The sequence below is a fragment of the Euprymna scolopes genome, chromosome 2 (genome assembly GCF_053919585.1).
Source record: "Euprymna scolopes isolate OS-2025 chromosome 2, ASM5391958v1, whole genome shotgun sequence".
Classification (NCBI taxonomy): Eukaryota; Metazoa; Mollusca; class Cephalopoda; order Sepiida; family Sepiolidae; genus Euprymna; species Euprymna scolopes.
The window spans coordinates 144,293,567-144,313,368 of NC_136483.1; the positions used below are offsets into that span (position 1 = coordinate 144,293,567).

A 19,802-nucleotide genomic window follows, 5' to 3' on the forward strand; every position below is an offset into this window, starting at 1 on the left:
GTTAGGTCTTATATAAATATTTATATATATGTTCTATATTATTTATGAATCCCTGTGTATTGATTTAGTTCAATGTAAGTAATTTTTGTTATTTTAATCGTTTACTAAATTCACAGAGTCGCGATTTCAAAAGTATAAAAAAGTATTTATGTGCTATCAACTAGAAACGAAACCGAAGCATTTAAAACTGGTGACGTCATCAACGTACCAACATTGGACGCATATGAACTTTTTAAAAATTAAAATTTTTAAATAAATTAAGATGAATGTACAAAATCTTTAACAGATTTTTTTTTTTTCAATTTTGACCAATTTTCGACTCTTGAAAACATTTTTAACCGGCTAAAGACCCATAAAAGAACGGCCAGTAAAAATCCAATTATTTGAGGACTCTAGCGCCGCCCTGCAACTTTTAGTTTTGGAGGAGATAAAGTTTGAAAGGTGGACACAGGCAGACAGACCAACGGACAGACATATAGTCGTTTATATATTAGATTAGTATTAAGCTACAGTTCATTATATCAATTTTTTAATCCACACTATTTCCAACGTACTACATTAAATTTAAATATAAATAAATAATGAACGCTCCCTGATTTTCACTTACATTCTACTTGGCTTCCTGGCTGCTCTCAAGGAATAACAGAATATCGGAACGGTTTCATATCACCAGTGCTGTCTGGCAATTTATAATATATAGAATCGCCCCTAAGAATTATAGAACGAGTTACCAAACAATTCAAATCGAATTAAAAACGGCGTCTTAGCTTGACACCCTGACTCATCATAAGTTATTTTTAAAAATCAAATATTAACCTTGTTTTCTGTTTCACAATAAATCAACAACTTCGTTGCAATTTACACGAAATACAATAATTTTTACATACGTTTCATTAAACTAAAAACAAACAGAAAAACGTTTTATATCTTGCTACGTATTAATTTTTTTTTTTTTACTAAATTTACAGACAAACAATTTGTACAATAACTAAAAGTTAATCAATTATTATCTTTTAAATACAAATTCTTTCTTGGGTTAAAAAAAAACAAAAAATCGGCGCCTGTTAGGATAGTCAACAGATCGAGTTTTGAAATATGTGGTTTAAAACAAAAACAACAGTACTTACTTATCATGTCGAAAATATTGATATATCCAAAAATTACGGAAATTCATCGAGTAAAACAATTATTGCGATTTTAGTAAAAAAAAAAGGGTCTAACGCTATCGGCTAAAACAAAACGTTGACCATTAAAGTCGTGAAATGGAAAATAAAAACATGTTTCCTATATTCGCAATCTCCAAGGTGTTCATATGTAGGCAATTTCCCCCAATTTTCCGTAAAACATACTCTAACCTATAAATGATTTTCTATTCGATAAATTTCCGTAATTGTCGATACATTACTATTTTCGACATGACAAGTAAGTACTGTTTTTTTTTACTTGAATCCACATTCATAAAATCGATCTGTCGACTCTATCTTAACAAGCACCAAAAATCAACTACTTCATTTTTTTTTATTAGAAATACAAAATACCTTTCTTATAGGATAAATTTTTAATAACCTTTAAAAACTTTTAAAACTAAAATCAAAGATATGTTTAATACCGTCTTGCGATTTTTTTTTTTTTTACTTCTTAACAAAACTGATTTATTAAGACAAACTCGATCTCTAACTTAATACTTCTTCAGTTTACGACCCATGCTATATCTTCATTAAAGTATATTTCCATATTATTTGAATTCTTTGAACTACTATTCTCAAACATTTCGCTCTATGTAACCTCCGACATTATTATACATCATATACTAGCAGGGGATGTGCTCCCGGCTTTGCCCTGTCGTAAAATGCGCTTATATATGATATTTTAATTTGTTCAGATCTCCTGTCTGATTATATTATATTGATGTCTGTATTGTTTTTATATGTCTGTCTGTCTGTTTACTGTTTGCATATTTTCAAACTCTATCACTTCCGAAACTAAAAGTCGCAAGCGGCGCTAGGGGAGGGGCTCAAATGATTGGATGTTTTATGGATTGTTATTTTGTGTGTCTTTAGCCAGTTAAAATGCTTTTTGATGGGTCAAAAATGGATAAAAATTGAAAAATCGTTACATATTTTGTACATTCATCTTAGTTTATTTTTAATTTTTATTCAGTTCGTATCCGTGTCACGTTCCTACAGTGGTTACGTCACCAGCTCTGAATGCTACAGATTTGGGTTCTGTTCTAGCTGATGGCACCTAAATACTTTTTTTTTTAATACTTTTGAAATCACGACTTTATATTAATATATAGGACATCTGGACGAATTAAAATATCATATTTAAGTGTATTTTACGACCGGTCAAAGCCGGGCGCTCTCCTCCCCGCTAATCTAATTTATAAAACTTACTATGTCTGTCTGTTAGTCTGTCTGCCTGTCTGTCTCCATATTTTCAAACTTTATCTCTTGTGAAACTAAAAGTCGCAGAGCGGCGCTAGGGACTTTAAACGATTGGATTTTTTACGGGTCGTTCTTTTATGGGTCTTTAGCAGATTAAAATAGGTTTGAAGGGATCAACATTGGAACAATCCTTATACATGTTGTACATTCATCTTAATTTATTTTTAACCAGTTCATATGCGTGTAACATTCGTAACATTACTAGCTTTGAATGTTACAGTTTTGCTTTCGGTTTCGATTCTAGATGAAGGCACCCAATTACTACTTTTTACATTTGAAATCACGATGTAACCCGGATATAAGAAACTCGAATATAAGAAAAACGGATATAAGAGAGATTTTATCTGGTCCCAAATTAGAGCCTGTGGTAATGTACAGTAAACTCGGATATAAGAACTCCGGATATAAGAGCGCGATAGAGAACGAATAAGAAGTCTCTTACACCCGGGTTACGCTGTATGTACGAAATCTGAACAAATTAAAATATCGTTTTTAAGCGTATTTTACGCCCGAGTAAAGGCGGGCATAGCCGGGCGCACCACCTCACTAGTAAATAAATAAAATTATAATAACAATTTAAAAAAGAAAAAAAAGGAAAAGAAAAAAAAAAGGAAAAGAAAAAAAAAAGGAAAAGAAAAAAAAAGGGATTTTCCTTCTGTTGCTTGAGTCGGCAAGACACTTGACACCGTTAAGTCCGCGTCAATAAACAGGCCCCCTCCATTCATAAAGCGATCGCGGGCTATTCCATCGCGATTGAAAGACGAAAAAGATAGCAAATGCACGGATTTAATTACCTTACCTGTAAAGATAGTGGCAATAAAATGAATGGGTTATCTATTAACAATTGTCCGCTTTCATAGGCGAAGTTCCCAGATGAAAAAAAAACCTCTCACCTTTCCTTTCCTCTTTTGTCCCCTCCCCTTCTCACCCTCTCTCTCTCTCATATATCTATATGTGTGTGTAACATGTATATATACATGGTATAATCTATCTTCTTATATTATAAAAGTGAAAATGTGTGTGCGTGCGTATGCGCGCACGCGCATGCGCGTGTGTGAGGGGACACTTCTCAACGAATTTTTTAATCTACTGACTTGAAATTTGGTACATAGCTTATTCGGACATGTGGAAAACTTTTTAATCGGTTTTCATCTGAAAAAAAAAACCCCAAAAAACTGGGCTTCTAAGGGGTCAAAATTGCAAAAAAAAAAAAAAAAAAAAAATGGTACGTGAGAGACCACCGGATTTTTTATTTTATTTTTTTTTATCCGTTTTCACCTGTTTCCCGATTGCGCATGCGCGGTCGTGAAACATGACAGCTTCTTTATGTTAAGTATGAGTTAGTTTCAAAACACTGATTTAAAGGCGTGTCAAGCTGGTGTAACTCACTGTAGGTTTCGGTTTCGATATACGCGAGAGTATTTTTTCCTGCAAGAAGTGAACTGTTTTGAAAAAACAAAAAAACAAAAATAAAACCCCATAAAAATCGTATGCACATGTCTCATTTTTTTCCGTTTTTTTTTTAACTTCAATTTTTAAAAAAAGAATTTAACGTTACGTTTAATACCTACGATATTTCTGTTTGTAACAAATAAGAATTATGCGTTAATAAAAAATATAATATTTATGCGTACTTTACGACCGGGCAACGCTGGAGGGGGGCCTGCTAGTATATCTATAAAAGTGAGAATGTGTATGTGTGTGTTTGAGGACACTTCTAAACCTATATACTCAACGAATTTTCGATCTACAGACTTGGAATTTGGTTTTTAGGGTATTCGGACACGTGGAAAAGGTTTTAGTCGGTTTTCATCCAGAAAAAAGGGCTAAGGGGTCAAATTGAAACATTGATACTTAGTGGTCTTCGGATTTTTATCTATTTGTCAACTATTTCACGAGGCTTGAAAACATTTTTTTAAAGCTGTCATTACGGTTATCGTACTTGACTCACTATTTTTAGGTTTTGGTTTCGATCTCAGCTCGAGTATTTTTTTTTTACTTACAAGAAGTGAACTGTTTAGAAAAAAAAAACATAATACTCTCATGCACCCGTTTCTTTCCGTTTTTTAACGTCATTTAAAAAAAGAAAGATTTTAACGTTACGTTTAATACCGGGCAACGCCGGGTACATATAGTTTTCTATATTCATACAAACATTATTAATGTACATGCATTTCAGATGTGATTTCTTTCGACGCTTGATTTCGAAATAAATCACACAAACGCCAACCAAAAGAAACGCTGTTATGAAGTATCATCTTTCTTTCTTTTACGCAACAAGAACGACCCGTTTCTCGACCGGATTGTAACTTGTGATAAAAAAGTGGGTTCTTTATGACAACCAGCGACGCTCAGCTCAGTGGTGAGACGCAGAGGAAGCTGCACAACACTTCCCGAAAAAGAAGGTCATGCTTACTGTATGGTGGTCTACGACCGGCCTCATTCATTACAGGTGAAACTATTACGGCGGACAAGTACTGTCAACAAATAGACGAAATGCACTAAAAACTTCGACAACACCACCCAGTATTAGCCAACAGAAAAGGCCCAATTCTTCTCCCCGACAATGTCCGATCGCATGTTGCTAAACCGACGCTGCAGAAGTTAAACGAATTGGGCTACGAAACTCTGCCTCATCCGATATACTCTGCAGACCTCTAACCTACCCACTACCAATTTTTAAGAATCCCGACAACTTTCCTCGTATGAAATGCTTAAAAAAATATAAGCGATATAGAAAACGCCTTCAGCGACTTCATCGCCATCAGAACGCAAGATTTTTTTTTTTTTTTACCTTACTGGTATGTATGTATAAATACATTGGTTGTGCGTTGGCAAAAGTGTGTTGATTCGGGTGGTACTTATTTCGATCAATAAAGTTTTGCTTGAGCCGAAATATGTCCACCTGAATTGAAAAGTTAAAAAACCGCAAGAACATTCTTGTCAACCTTAAATTTATTTCATTCAGTTTCGTGCAAAGTGGAAGAAGAAGGAGTACAAGGCATTTGTGAAAATTCACATATTTCCGAGTTTTGTGAATGTTAATAATAGGTGCTAGACATCAATTAATAAATCTTCTCCAAATTTACATTCTTTTTAGTATTTTAAAGGGGTTATAAAGGCACAATATGAACACAACGCCATATTTAAACATTCAGATATTTCAGATTTTCATTAAATTTGATCCCTAGTTATTTGACACTAATTAAGCAAAATTCTCTGAATTTGAATTTTTTGTTAAGACTCCTTAAGCTTAAGCATTAAATTTTAGATTAAAAAAAAAAAAATCAGAATCATATAATGAATCTTGATCAAAATTTGAATAAGAATTTAAGACATAAGGTTTAATATCATTATATTTTGGTTTTAACCTTGGCAAGGGGTCATGATGTAACGTTGTCCTGGAACCAACACACGTTGTGTGTAGTTTCAGTCGCAAAGGAGATCAAGACAAAGAATAGGAAATAACTCCAACTGGCTTGTTCATTGTAGCAGCAACATTTATTTCCTCATTGGAGCAGCCGTGCCGTCACCCACGAGATCTCGAACGTTATCTCGTCTCCCTTGTGATCGTTCTATTTCTCTTTTCTATAACCCTTTTTTGCCCACTAGTGACAAAGGAGTCACCACCTATCAAGACCCGGAGGCCACTCCAGTATAAGGGTTAATATGTGTACAGTAGCCAAAACGACAATATCATAGTAATCATTATTAGTGGAAATTTGGGAAATTGGATTACTTAAGGGGAACGGCTCATCAAGAATTTGTATATATTGGACTTGAAGACGACAATATTGTAGTCAGTTGGAAAGTAGGAAAACGGAACAGAGTTCCACATTTGTGCAGTTCTAAGAAAGAAGCTTTCTTCATGGAATCTACGTTTAGGTTTAGACACAGATAAAGAGTGGGGGGAATTATTGATAGTGGTTTCGACTAAACAAGTGTTTTTTGTGAAAGTTTCGCGACGGGGGATCACAGATTGGAGCTCGGACGAGCATTTGCCATGAAAATAACGATAGAGCAGAGGCAGCTGATGTCATGTTTGTATTTAGTTTTGCCGGTAACCAGACAAAAGGTCATCCATCGTACAAGAGTCCACCACAGAATTGAAAGACGGGCAAAGGCCCACCAACATAAAAAAAAAAAAAATTAGCAAAAATACATTTATATTTAGTGAAAAAAAAACATTTTTCTCAAAAAAAAAAAAAAAAATTAAATAAATAAATAAATAAAATAAAATAAAAATAAAAAATAACTAAATAAAATTACTGAAAAACATTTATTAATACTTATTAAAACTTAACTAAGAAAAGATTTTTTTTTAAATAAATAATTTTTATTTTGGTGGGCTTTGGTTCGTGTTTGAAATATTGTAGTTTGCTTTAGTCCGATAGGCTTTTGTCCTGTGAATTTTTTTCCGGTGTTTTTTTTTTTTTTTTTTTTTTTGTACAGTCACCAATTATTCATGATTCGTTTTCAATCCTTCGTTCCACTTCCAAAATGTTTTAATCGCTTAAATGACATGTACATATACATTTGTTTACGTGGGAGCGCGACGTTTTAAAGTAACTTAAATATATGTAATAATTTTGAACAGTTTCCTTTAATTAATTTAATGAGCGAATAATATCCTAAGTAATTCAATTAAACTTAATTGATGGTTTCTCGAGCACCTACAGGGAAGTGGATTTGGTCTGCTTAACAACTCAAATCGACAATCCAATACCTCCCCAATCCTACCTCTGCTCTTCGCCTTGGGAGGTGGTAACGGGGTTAAGAAGTCGAGGACGGCGTCACATATATTTAAAATTATTCTTTCTCTAAGCCTTTCACTTCCACTACAGTTTGCTCCTTATTTTCTGTGGAAATAGCTCCAGACACGGCATGAAGCCACTTGATGTAAAGAACAAAATTAAATAAATAAATAAATAAATAAATAAAAAACAACAACAAAACATATTAAGATTAAAAACTAGCTAATGATAAATGGTATATGGATCTAGATTCCAACCCAGAAAACAGCAATTCTTCCCCTTTGTCAGAAACATACCCCCATGGAATGTGAGGGCTAAAGGACAAAATAAAGAAAGAAATAGAGTTACGAGTTGTTGAAAGTAAATTCAGGGTCGAATACTTGCCCCCTTCCCCCCCACGAGAGCAAAGTAAGGCACTAGGTTGGTTTTAATGTGCGAGAAAAATCCTTTTTATCCCAAAGAGTTACTCTGTATTGAGATTGAAAAATGCCCAAGTCTAAAATGATTTCGTTCACAGACAGACTGCAGAAACGCTGAAATGTATCAGAACAGGGCAACTCTGCAGTATAGTTATCAGTAAATAAATTGCAACTTTAACGAAACGCAATCGAATATAATATTCACTCGACTCTCATAGGTTCTTTTTTTTCGCTGTGGAATCATTTTAAGTATTACTTTTCTAGATGGTGTATCGTTAGCTCAGAGGCTATGCCATCACAATAAAACTCCTAGTCCTGATTTTGGATTGTTTGGATTTCTAGAAAATGATTCATGGGCGGTCCCCGGTCGCGTGTATAACACAGCTAGGGAAGATAATGTTAGCTTTTGCAGATAAGCAATGCTGCCTTTCCCATATATAGCGTCTGATATTTCTAAATGGTATTAACCTAGCTCAACACCAGTTTACTTCAGAACCGGTGTGTCAGCGCATTTATGCTGTATTGTTCAACATAGTAAACATAAGTTTGCCACAAACAATTAAATCTTACTGAAGAGTTAATAGTTCGTCAACAATCAAAATGAGTCGAGTCTGTTTTACGAATGTTGGAATGGCCATTCTCGGTGTTCAGTTATTGAGTCCAATTCACAAAACATGGTCGCGAAATCTAAAATTAGCCACGGAAAACTAAGAAGGTAATTATTCAGTTGGACACGTGTCTTTAATTATTTACTTATTTTAATAACGTCCATAGTGGTTAAAATTTTGAAATTAAAAATATGTTAATAGTTTAAAACCAATAAATAAATAACTTAAATAAATAAATTAAATAAATGAAATAAATAAATGTAATAACTAACAAAACAAACAAAAAGAAACGAATTACATCGTGTCTCTTCAAAATTGAAGACAATTGGAAAGTATTTAGACAGTCGTAGGAACAGTCATGTCTGGCATTAAAATTCTTAGTAAATTTGAAACTTGACAACTACATCTAGTCTGGAGCGACACGGATAAAATACTCGAAGTAAGCGCAAGACGTGCCGTGCCGTACTACAAAACACTACTCATCAGTTGAAATAAGGGACAATTTTTTTTCCAATGTAAATAAAATCATTAAGTGTTCAATAGAAACATTAAGGAAAAAGTGTCCATGTTTGTTATGAGATATGGTAGTGAAACATGAATGATAGAATAGATGGGCAGATCCCCTTCCATGATATACAGACAACAGGTTGACAAATAGAGCAAAACGCACACACACATATATACACACACAACCCCCCCATATATATATATATATATATATATATATATATATATATATATATATATATATATATATATATATAAGGTGTTCAAAAGGCCATTGAAGGGGTTTGAACTTAAATAAATTCTTTATTTTTGATGATATCTTTCTGCAATTTTAACACAATCAAACAATACAGTAAATCGCTTTTGACATCGGAAAAGAGACACAAAGTTTTCCGATTTCGTCACCTCCCAAAATTTCCGATGTTTTCGATTCCCGATTCCGATCAATGCTCCCGATATATATATATATATATATATATATATATATATATATATATATATGTGTGTGTGTGTGTGTGTGTGTGAGTTCGTTCCCTATGGACTCTACAACGGCTGGACCGATTTTTATGAAATTTCACACAAATGCACTTTATGTATCTGGCAGTGTTCTTAGATATCTTTTGTATCCGAATGTTTTCAATAAGTATCGATAATAAATCATCGCAAAAATTCGATAACAGAATGAACAATCGATTTTAACCAAAGTTAACAGTTTATACAGCCGAACACCACAAGTGCATTTGAGTAGTTTTATTACTACAAAAGCAAAGAGACTCGCCATATTAAAATCAACAGTAGTTTTTTTTGATATGACAGGGGCGCGTTCGAAATGAATGTTTCTGTTTGAAGCACAATTGAAACATGGTACTTGACTTTTTCATTTTAAAGTTAAATTCAAGCATTTATCACCGCACAAGCAGAGAGACTAAGCATATAAAATTAACAATAGGTTCTTGGATACGACAGGGGCGCGTTCAAAATGAATGTTTCTGTTTAGAGCACGATTTAACCATCATATTGGACTTTCGCATTTTAAACTTTAATTCAAACCGTTTTATATAAAAATATTTTATATAATCATCAGTAGGTTCTCTACAGTGCAATGTAGACTACAATGTATTGTGGACTAAGTCACTACGAGAGGCATGTGAAGCCCTCCCCTCCTGGTGCACTACGATGGGTCCTCAACTAGAGCAGGCAATCAATCAATATGATTGAAAAATGGACGATTTCACCGATTTCGATGACAATAAAAATATGGGAGAGTGAAACATTCAATTCCGTGCAACGTCTGGTCTTCCTGCTAGTTCAGTATAAACGCTGAAACCGTTCCTTTTTAATGAACCATCTGTAACGCTTACGATGTATTACCAATGCAACTGTTAGTGTTGTTTATATATCGATGCGATAAACGTGAACTGACCTTGCTGTAAGAGAACCAGTATATGAATGAAAGGGATTGATAGGAAATCACTTGACCCATTTGATAAAAAAACGTTGGAAGCTAATCGACGTACAAAAGGCAACAAGACACGGGTTGATCTCTACAACTATACAAATGCAACTTTGTCTCCGTGTGCGCGCGCGTGTGAGTTCGTGTCTTATAGACTCCGAAACGGCTGAACAGATTTTCTTAAAAATTTGCAGAACTTTAGGGTACAAGTCAAGTCTGGGAGTGATCTTAGTTAAGTTTTGTCTCAGAATACTCTCGATAATTACCGATAATCGAAACCGTTATTTTAATTCATCTATCATCGGTAAAGACATTTTTTCCACGTCGTCGCTTAGCAACAATGATAGAACAACAGGCCGTGAAAATTCTACTGTAAGTTGACAGTGATTTTTTTAACGTCGTCTGTAGGTTATATACATATATATATATATATGTATATATATATATACATATATATATACATATATATATATACATATATATACATATATATATATATATATATATATATATATATATATATATATATATATGTTTCCTGTTTTAAAAGCGTTCGTGAATTGGAAATTTAATAGAAACACGTATGTAAAAATGCGTTTAGAAAGCCATCCAACGCAAAGAATAAACACCTTAAAAGAATGTTTACCAACATATTTCGGCGATACTCGCTCTTATCAAGATTCTTCGCATGATATATATATATATATATATATATATATATATGCTGTATTAACAAAACCAAGACTTCAAAAAAGGAATTGGTAGCAACAAAAAGTGTATTTCATATATATATATATATATATATATATATATATATATATATATATATATATATATATATATATATATATCTTACGAACTTTGATGATCAATTGTTCAAAATTAGAATAATTCAAATGTTCAAAATTAGAATAATCCATAACAGTGGTGTAAAAGAAAGAACATAATGACTCCTGGATAGAACTTGAATGCTTACTGGAGAGAACTTGAATGCCTACTACACACTATCCTCAAGTGTCTAACGTCTCTCTGTACATGGGTTTGCAAGTACAACTTGACATGAGGATAGTTTTCTCTACAATTAAACCCTGACTAAATATTAAAAATCACATTTTATTTGCACCCCAAATATGATCTTCTCGCTATGGCTAATCTACACTGGCTTTTACGAGGAATGATGCATCTTCACCAAGTGATGTTACTTCAAGTAGCAGCACAAAACTGGATACCCCACTAGACTAGATGAATTTTTGTCCTGGGATACAGTAATATCAAGAGAACAACAAAAAATGTTATACTATAGCATATTAGTATAGTCAATTGGGGAATAGTGTTCTCAGCTTCTTTATTAACTCAACGTGTGCGAACTGCAAACACTCGTACCCCTTCGACGTAAATACCCCCAGACAAACCCGACAAGCAGTTAAATCACACCCCTTCACAGTAGAGATCCCCAGATGTAAGAGAACCTTCTACTCGAGTAGTTTCTTCCCCAGCACCGCTAGACTTTGGAATTCCCTTCCGGGTTCCTGCTTCCCCAACTGTAATGACATGCAGAAGTTCAAGTGAACCAACATCTTGCTACCCAACTTCCCACACAGTACTCCTGTAGATTATGTCCCTGAAAGTAGCTCCCTACATTAAAGTGGCAATGTGCCTTGTTTGGGGCGAAATTGTAATAAAAAATACAAATGAAAAAAAAAAAAAATAAATAAGGGAGAACTTTAATGAAGCGTTCGAATATCTATGTATCTTATATAGATATCAAATGTTAGCCCCAGGAATTGAGGCACCTTGATTTCTGAGTCTGTCCCTAGTCAAATGGGATCTAATAGTAAGAAGAGAGAAATCCAAAATGAGAACCTTCCGATGATGAAGGTTCTCATTTTGGATTTCTCTCTTCTTACTATTTGGCTAGGGACAAACTTCTCTTTGGACTACTGCACTACCCGAAAAAAAACAAAAAAACAATTTGCATTATTTCAGCTGTTTTGTAAACTTTCCAATCGGATTTTTGAAAACTTTCTAATCGGATTATATGCATCGTCATGCTGGATTTATCTTGAAATACATTCTATCTAAAGAACTATTTTGCATTTTAGATCAACTCTAGAGGATTTTAATTCAAGCTGAAATATTATGCGCGGTTTGTTTTTATATTAGTTTTTTACATATCCAATATTTTTTCATTTTTTCATTTCTTTTATTTGGCAATTTATAACTACAATAAATTGCGGTTTCACTTAATGACTTAACTAGCAAATTCTAGCATTGCTACAAATATAATTTGCTGATTTCTTTATGTCCTCTGATGAGAATAATAATAAAAATAGCATTTTTTGAAACTCCGCGGCATAAGGACTTTGTAAATTGTTTTTTGGAGTATTCAGTCGAACAATAAATTTTGATTGTAAAGTTCAACTTACAGTTTTAATTTTCTTTCTCTTGTAAGATATATATATATATATATATATATATATATATATATATATATATATATATATATATATATATATATACTAGACTGGGTGCCCGGCGTTTTCCGGGTGTTTGGAGGTGTGTGTTGAGCAAAAAAAAAAAAGTGTTAGTAGACAGGCAGGCTCGACATCGTGACGCGAAGGCACAAAAGAAAGTGAAAGAATATCTGACGTCTTACCGCTACTCCATGACGCGACCGGAAGTGTGGAACACTAAACTTAGGCAAAATTAATCCAACCAATACGATGACTTGCAAAAACTGGCTCACAAAAATCGACCCCTCCTTATAGAAAAGTGCCGAGTGGAGGGTGAAGGAATTAAGGTTTTTGGCCAATTTTTCGATATTTGTCGTCCGAAATGTCGGGATTCGAAATGATACCGATCTGGTGAAAATCTGTTGCCTATTTCGAAAGTTTTAGACATACATACATACATACATACATACATGATGATGATTGCAACGTCTTGTCAGACGAGTGCCACTCCCTCAGACATTTAAAATCCATGAGCCCAAATGTCTGAGGGAGTATCTATACAAATATGATGTTAAAGAGTCTTAGCTTTGTACGACAGCTAAGTCTCTCTCTCGGTTCAAAATGTTGAGATCCAGCAACAAGCAAGAGCAAGATAGCCAGCAACAAATTAAACTGCAGACCAGCTTAATGCGGGTACTGGTCTTCTGCTCTATGGTTTTTTAAATCAGAGATTTGCTTCTCCTAGAAAGGTTGCCTTCACCACGACTTACAGGAGCCCTCTCTACCCCAATACACATATACACACACAAATATACATACATACATACATACATACATACATACATACATACATACATACATACATACATACACTCATGAGCAAAAAAAAAAAAAAAATAGGCCAAGAGTGAAAAAATGAAGAAATCGATTTTTCAATGTTTTTCTTTGAAATTTTTTAAATTTTTACTGAAAATTTCTATTTTGCAGATCATTATTATTATAGCATATAATAATAAGTGGAAAAATTAATCCTTAAAATTGTAAGACCGCATCTTGGCGAGGATATAAAAAACCGAATTGTAGGGTTAAGGCCGTCGAAAATGATTTACAAGCAGATTTTTGATATTATAAGAAAAGAAAGTGTGAAAACATCTTTTTTTGTAGTGAAGTGAATTGGTCAAAGGTTCGAAGTCGAATGCTTGGTAAAAAGTAAATCTGGATTTGGTCGCCCAAGAGGATCCACTTTGAAGGACGACTACAGGCTTAAATTTACTGTTTTGAAGGATTGAAAGAAAACTTATGCTGACCATAGCAAAGAATCTAAAACATAGGCTGGAAATTCTCTTTCTAGATATACAATATTTAGACGAATGAAAGAAATGGGATTTTCCTCTAAAAGGTGTGCAAAGAAGTCATTTTTATCTAAGAAGACCATTTATGATAAAAAGAGATTTTTCTCGTGTTATGGCAATAAAGATACAGACTGGTTCAGGAATGTTTTCTGGTTAGATGAATCAAGATTTTGTCTTGTTAGTGATGCTCCCGATGCTCCCGAATGGTGCAATCGAAGAACTGGAGAAAGATTTTTGCCAAGTTTCATAAAAACGACAGTTAAATACGGGAATGGAGGGATAATGGTATGGGGAACTTTTACCGCATCAGGAGTTGGGGAACATATTAGATGTGAGAAGTCCATCAATGCAAAGGAATACATTCGAATATTAGAAACAGGACTGTTACTAAATATCCAGAAGCTGGGAATATCCCAGAACATTATTTTTCAACATGATAATGCCCCTGCACATACTGCTAAAGTCACAAAAAATGGTTTTCTGATAATTCAATTAATGTGATATTGTGGCCAGATCAAACCCCGACTTAAACCCAATCGAGAATATTTGGTCCATAATATCTCGTGCATTGGATGGAAGAACTTTTTCGAACAATGACAAACTGTGGGAAGCTGTGCAAAGCGAATAGAATAGCATCTCCTCTTCACAGTGTTCCACTTTGGTTGAGAACATATCTAAAAGGATTGATCTTTTAAAGAAATCAAAAGGGAATGCGATTCCATCCTAAGCATTTATTAAAGTAAATGTTTTGTTCTGTGTTATTAGTCTCGTTTAAGTTTCTCTGTACAATTGTTCTTTGTTCAATATAGCTTTTAGTGCAATAAAATGTATAAAATTTGTTTGGTTCATTTTTTTTTGCTCACTAATGTCATCGGCGGTCACTCGTGTCTGAGTAAGACTGTCCTCCGTTGTGGCTTTTGTGGGTCCTCAGGTGAGCATAGAGCCCAATCCTAGACCCAATTTGTCTTGTGCAATTTGGGCAGATAAAGGTAGTGGTGGTGGGGTGGGGTTGGGTGTGTCTGGTTAATAATCTGTCACTTCTGTGCTTGCGTTTATCCTCAGCAGCTTGATTTACGTCACTACTATAAAGCGTAGCACCTTTGTGGACAGCGCTCCTCCATGCCAACCTGTTCTCAGCCACGTCCTCCCATGTCTCAAGGTCCATGTGAAACCGCTTTAGATTTGCTTTGATGTTGTCCTTATACCCCATCTTTTGGCCACCCTGGGCACGCTTTCCCTCAACAAGCTGAGAGTAGAAAATCTGTTTTGGGAGGCGGAGATCCGGCATTCGGACAACATGACCAGTCCATCTGAGCTGGCGTTGAGCAACAGTAGCGGTGATAGTGGGAATGTCAGCCTCACTCAGGACGCTGGTGTTGGTGCGTCGGTCCTTCCAACTAATTCTGAGGATTTTTCGGAGGCATCACTAATGTACATACATACAGACATACATACATACATTTAAACAGACAGGTGAGATTTATATTATAGATAATGTGCGTGTGTGTTCAAGCATATTTCTTTGATAAAGATAAGCATTCCATGTTGTTTTTTTTATATGTTTGCCATTCCTTCAAGATTCGCTCAAATTTACGTACATCTTCAGATGTTCGCTGCCTCTCAGAATCACCCCCCCACTTTTTTTTCGGAACTGTCAACCACTTTTGTTGTGTACGTACGTTTGAGCGTACTTCACACAAATGTTTCTTTGAAATCATTCGCTGGCTCTTGATTTATTCCGACATAATCTTTGACAATATCAAAATGGATTCAAATCACGTACGCGTCGAAAAAAAGCGCACGCGTTTCTAACACAATTTTCTGTACAATGGATTCTCAGCCAAGATAAACGCCAGATGACATTTTCATCGCCGTGGTAGGTCGGCCATATTTTTAGCATTACATAACGTATAAAATGACGTAATGATTCCACAATTAATACTTCCGGTCGACGCTTTACTATATCGCAGCGAAACAAATAGAAATATTCTGTTTATTATTTATTCACTAGGAGTTATCAATGTAACGGGAGTGATTCTGTAAAAATATCTTCCTTTTTTTTTTTTTTCCAAATCGTTATTTTTGTTGTCAATATGACTTTTGTAAAAGTTAATTAATTTTTTGTTAATAAGATTCTAAATGTTAAAATATCGTCGTATGCTTTCAATTTTTATTAGTAACGTATACGTTGCTTTGTACGCCAATTTCTAAAAGCCGTCAAATTCAGGCCAGCAAAAAACAACAACAAAAAAAACGAATATCATGAATTTTTTGACGACTTAAAAATGTTAAGAAAGACATACACGCATACAGACAGACGTGACCCCCACCCCAGAGGAAACTTGAATGCCTACAAGACACTATCCTCGAGTGATTAAGGCCTCTATGTGCATACAAGGTTTTGTCAGGACAATCTAGCATGAGGATACTTTTCCCGACAAGTGTAACAGTGAGGACGCGCGTATGCAAATGCATAGAAAATGACGTCATCGGGTAAGAAAAAACTATACAAACGGAGAAAGAGCACGTTGGAGACGTCGATCACGTTAGAGATGTGGATAACCTTCAAAGTACGTTAGAAACGTTGGTGACGGCACAGCCGTAAAAAGAAACCACGCATGGCAGGAGAACGAGGAAATAAATAATTTCGTTGTTACAACGGGAAAAAGCGAGTTGAAGTTATTTTCTATTCTTTGTCTACTTTGCGACTGAGGCTACAACGTGTTGGGTAACGTTACACAAGTAAACCTTGACTGAATATTCCAAATCACATTGTATTCGCAGTCCAAATAACATCTCGTTATGGCTAACCAACACTGGCTTTTACGAGGAACAGTGCACCTTCTCAAGTGATGTTACCTCAAGTAACAGTGCGAAAATGGATACTCCACCAGACCAGATGAATTCTTGCCCTAACGTCCAGTACGATTAAGAGACCACAAGAAAGATATACTATAACATATGTAAATGGTCAATTTAGGGAATTTTGTTCTCTACTAACTTTTTGTTTGAGATGCAAAGGAGATGAAATATTCGAATATCTATGTACTTCATGTAAAGATCAAGTGTTAACCGCAGGAGGTGGGGCACCTTGATTTCTGAGAACATCGACTGAAGTAAAATGTAAAAAAAACAAAAAAAACTGAATATAAAGCGTATCAACAAGTGCTGGGAAATATACCACAAAGAACAGGTGGAAATAAGTTATACACCAGCCGTTAAAACAATGCAATCCCTGCAGCTGCATACCCAGAAAACAGAGCTGTTGAACCTTCACAGTGATATGGAACAAGAGAAAGAGAGTAGCAACCCTAATCGAAGTCGGTGTCCTTAATGAGGCTGCCTTAAACGGAGTTGAAAGGGAGAAGGTAACAAAATACCAAGGTCTTATGTACGATATGAAAAGAAACTGGAATCTCTTTAAATCTGTAATAGAGCGCGGACGTATATATGCAAATGCCTACGGAATGCGAGATGACATCACTGTAAGGAAAAAGGCGAGATGACGTCACTGCAAGGAAAAAAGGAGAGAAAGAGTACGTTAAGGGAGGTGGTCACGTGAGAGACGTCACAGCCGTAACGAGAACTCACGCGTGGCGGGAAAACGAGGAAATAAATGTCGTTGTAGCAGGAAAAAGCGAGTTCGAGTTACTCCTTGTCTTGGTCTCCTTTGCGACGTAGACTGCTACAACGTGCGGGTCATGTGTGTAAACGTTTGTGTACTGCGTTACAATTCAAGTAATTACAGGAGCTACCGGACTCATGAAAATTTAAGTTTTTAAAATATCTGGCGAATATACCCGGACAGTTAGAATTCTAAGAAGATTTCTCGGTCGGAATATCTGAAATAGCGAGTGAATATCTGGCATCCAGTAGGGTGCTCCGTCCCTAAATAAAAAGAAAATGATCCAAAATAAAGATGGGCGGAGGGGGGACATTATCTGGTAAGGTAATTTATATGAAAACAAGAATTACTCACCTCCGATTTCTTCATCATCGCTGGATTCTTTGTTGTTATTTGAGAAAAAATGTGACGCGTTGCTGTAGGCCGATTTGGTCGCGGTCCTTGTCCCGTTGGTCCCGTTGACACCTGTGTCCTGGTGACCGCTGCCCGGTGACATGTACGTCCAGTTGACACCATCTTCAGCCAAGCATACACGGCATAAACGGCTACCTTCGTACAGCTCCCGGGTAAGCCGTCGATGTGTACCCAAGCCAGACATATCTATCAATGGAAAGAAGAAAAAAAAGAAAAGAAAAATACATAAGCACACCTGTAGCTCAGGAAATCGATGTCTGGTGGTGGTGAAGTGGGGTGGGGGTATATGAGCGGCGAACAGAAATGTAATTTCTGATATATATACATATAATGTGTATGTATAAGTTCGTATTTTGTGGTTTTAATGTTATCGTATACTTGTGCGAAAACGATTTTTCAGTAATTTAATATTTAATCGTGTTCATTTTACTTGATGCAAATGCAGTTTTTTTATTTTAACGGGAAATACATAAAAATTAGTGGTATTATTTCGAAAGTTTAACCAAGTTTTTTTTTTTTTACAAACACGTGTCATATATTCAGGCCCTAAAGCCACTTGAGGATAAGAGTTAATGTAGTCATTGGAATAGTAGTGTTGTGGTCGTTTATTGTGGAGATTTAGTATAATTAGATTATTTAAGTGGACGGTCCAATAAAAACTAAAAACTTATTTATGTTGGACTTGAAGAAGACAATAGTGTAGTCAATCGGGAAGCAAACCAGCGGAACAGTTGCAGAAGCAGGCAGTTCTAGGAAAAAAGCTATGTTCATAGAATCCACGTTTAGGTTTAGGCATCGACAGAGAGTGGGGGAAAGTATTGATAGTGAATTTGGCTAGACTATATATACATATATATATATAAGCAGTAATATGTTGCTACACAGTCATGAGCATGTTCCGATCAGCTAGTTATTCGTAACTAGAGACCTCTTCAGGCGATACAGCTTACGAAAGCAAACTTCGCTTTCGTATAAGCTGTAGTGGTCTCTAGTTACTGGTAACTAGTTAGCAGAAACATGCTCATGACTGTGTAGCAACATATTACTGCTTAGTAAAACAAATAAAGAATATATCCTGCTCTACTGTGGTATTGAACATTCTTGTATTAACCTCGTTAAAGTTCATTGGTTAATTGAACTTTGGAAAACAATAAACTATATATATATATATATATATATATATATATATGTGTGTGTGTGTGTGTGTGTGTGTGTGTGTGTGTGTACAGAAAGTTGTTAGTTGAGACAGATCATTGGTACCGTCGGTTTCAAGCCCGATAATAAGGCCCGTTTAAGGTATCCTTATCAAGCTCTCTTCAGCCAATATTCGTCTCTTTAATTCCTGTTTTGTGGTGTTCTTTCCCGATAGTGCTCAACCACTAGGCTATTGGTATTTACCGTAAATTCCTGGTGGGGGCGAATATTGGCTGAAGAGAGCTTGATAAGGATACCTTAAACGGGCCTTATTATCGGGCTTGAAACCGACGGTACCAGTGATCTGTCTCGACTAACAACTTTCTGTACACAAAATATAAATACGCTCTTACAATTTGGATTTTCCTTTTAATTGAGCACTCTGCTGGAATTCTTTTTCCAAAAAAAAACTAATCATATATATATATATATATATATATATATATATATATATATGTATATATATATATATATATGTATATATATATATGTATATATATATATATATATATATATGTATATATATATATATATATATATGTATATATATATATATATATGTATATATATATATAT

At 34.9% G+C, this 19,802-nt stretch overlaps 1 protein-coding gene across 3 annotated transcripts in view; it reads right to left on the reverse strand.

The window, feature by feature from the left end:
• The window catches only part of LOC145297012 (ceramide kinase-like), a 573,763-nt gene that overhangs the window by 428,248 nt on the left and 125,713 nt on the right, over nucleotides 1-19,802 (reverse strand). For all 3 annotated transcript variants that reach the window (XM_080143241.1, XM_080143245.1, XM_080143236.1), the window contains one exon: nucleotides 17,973-18,218. In XM_080143241.1, the coding sequence (XP_079999367.1) occupies nucleotides 17,973-18,216 (244 nt within the window). In that variant the 5' untranslated portion in view covers nucleotides 18,217-18,218. The remainder of the gene's footprint in view (nucleotides 1-17,972; nucleotides 18,219-19,802) is intronic.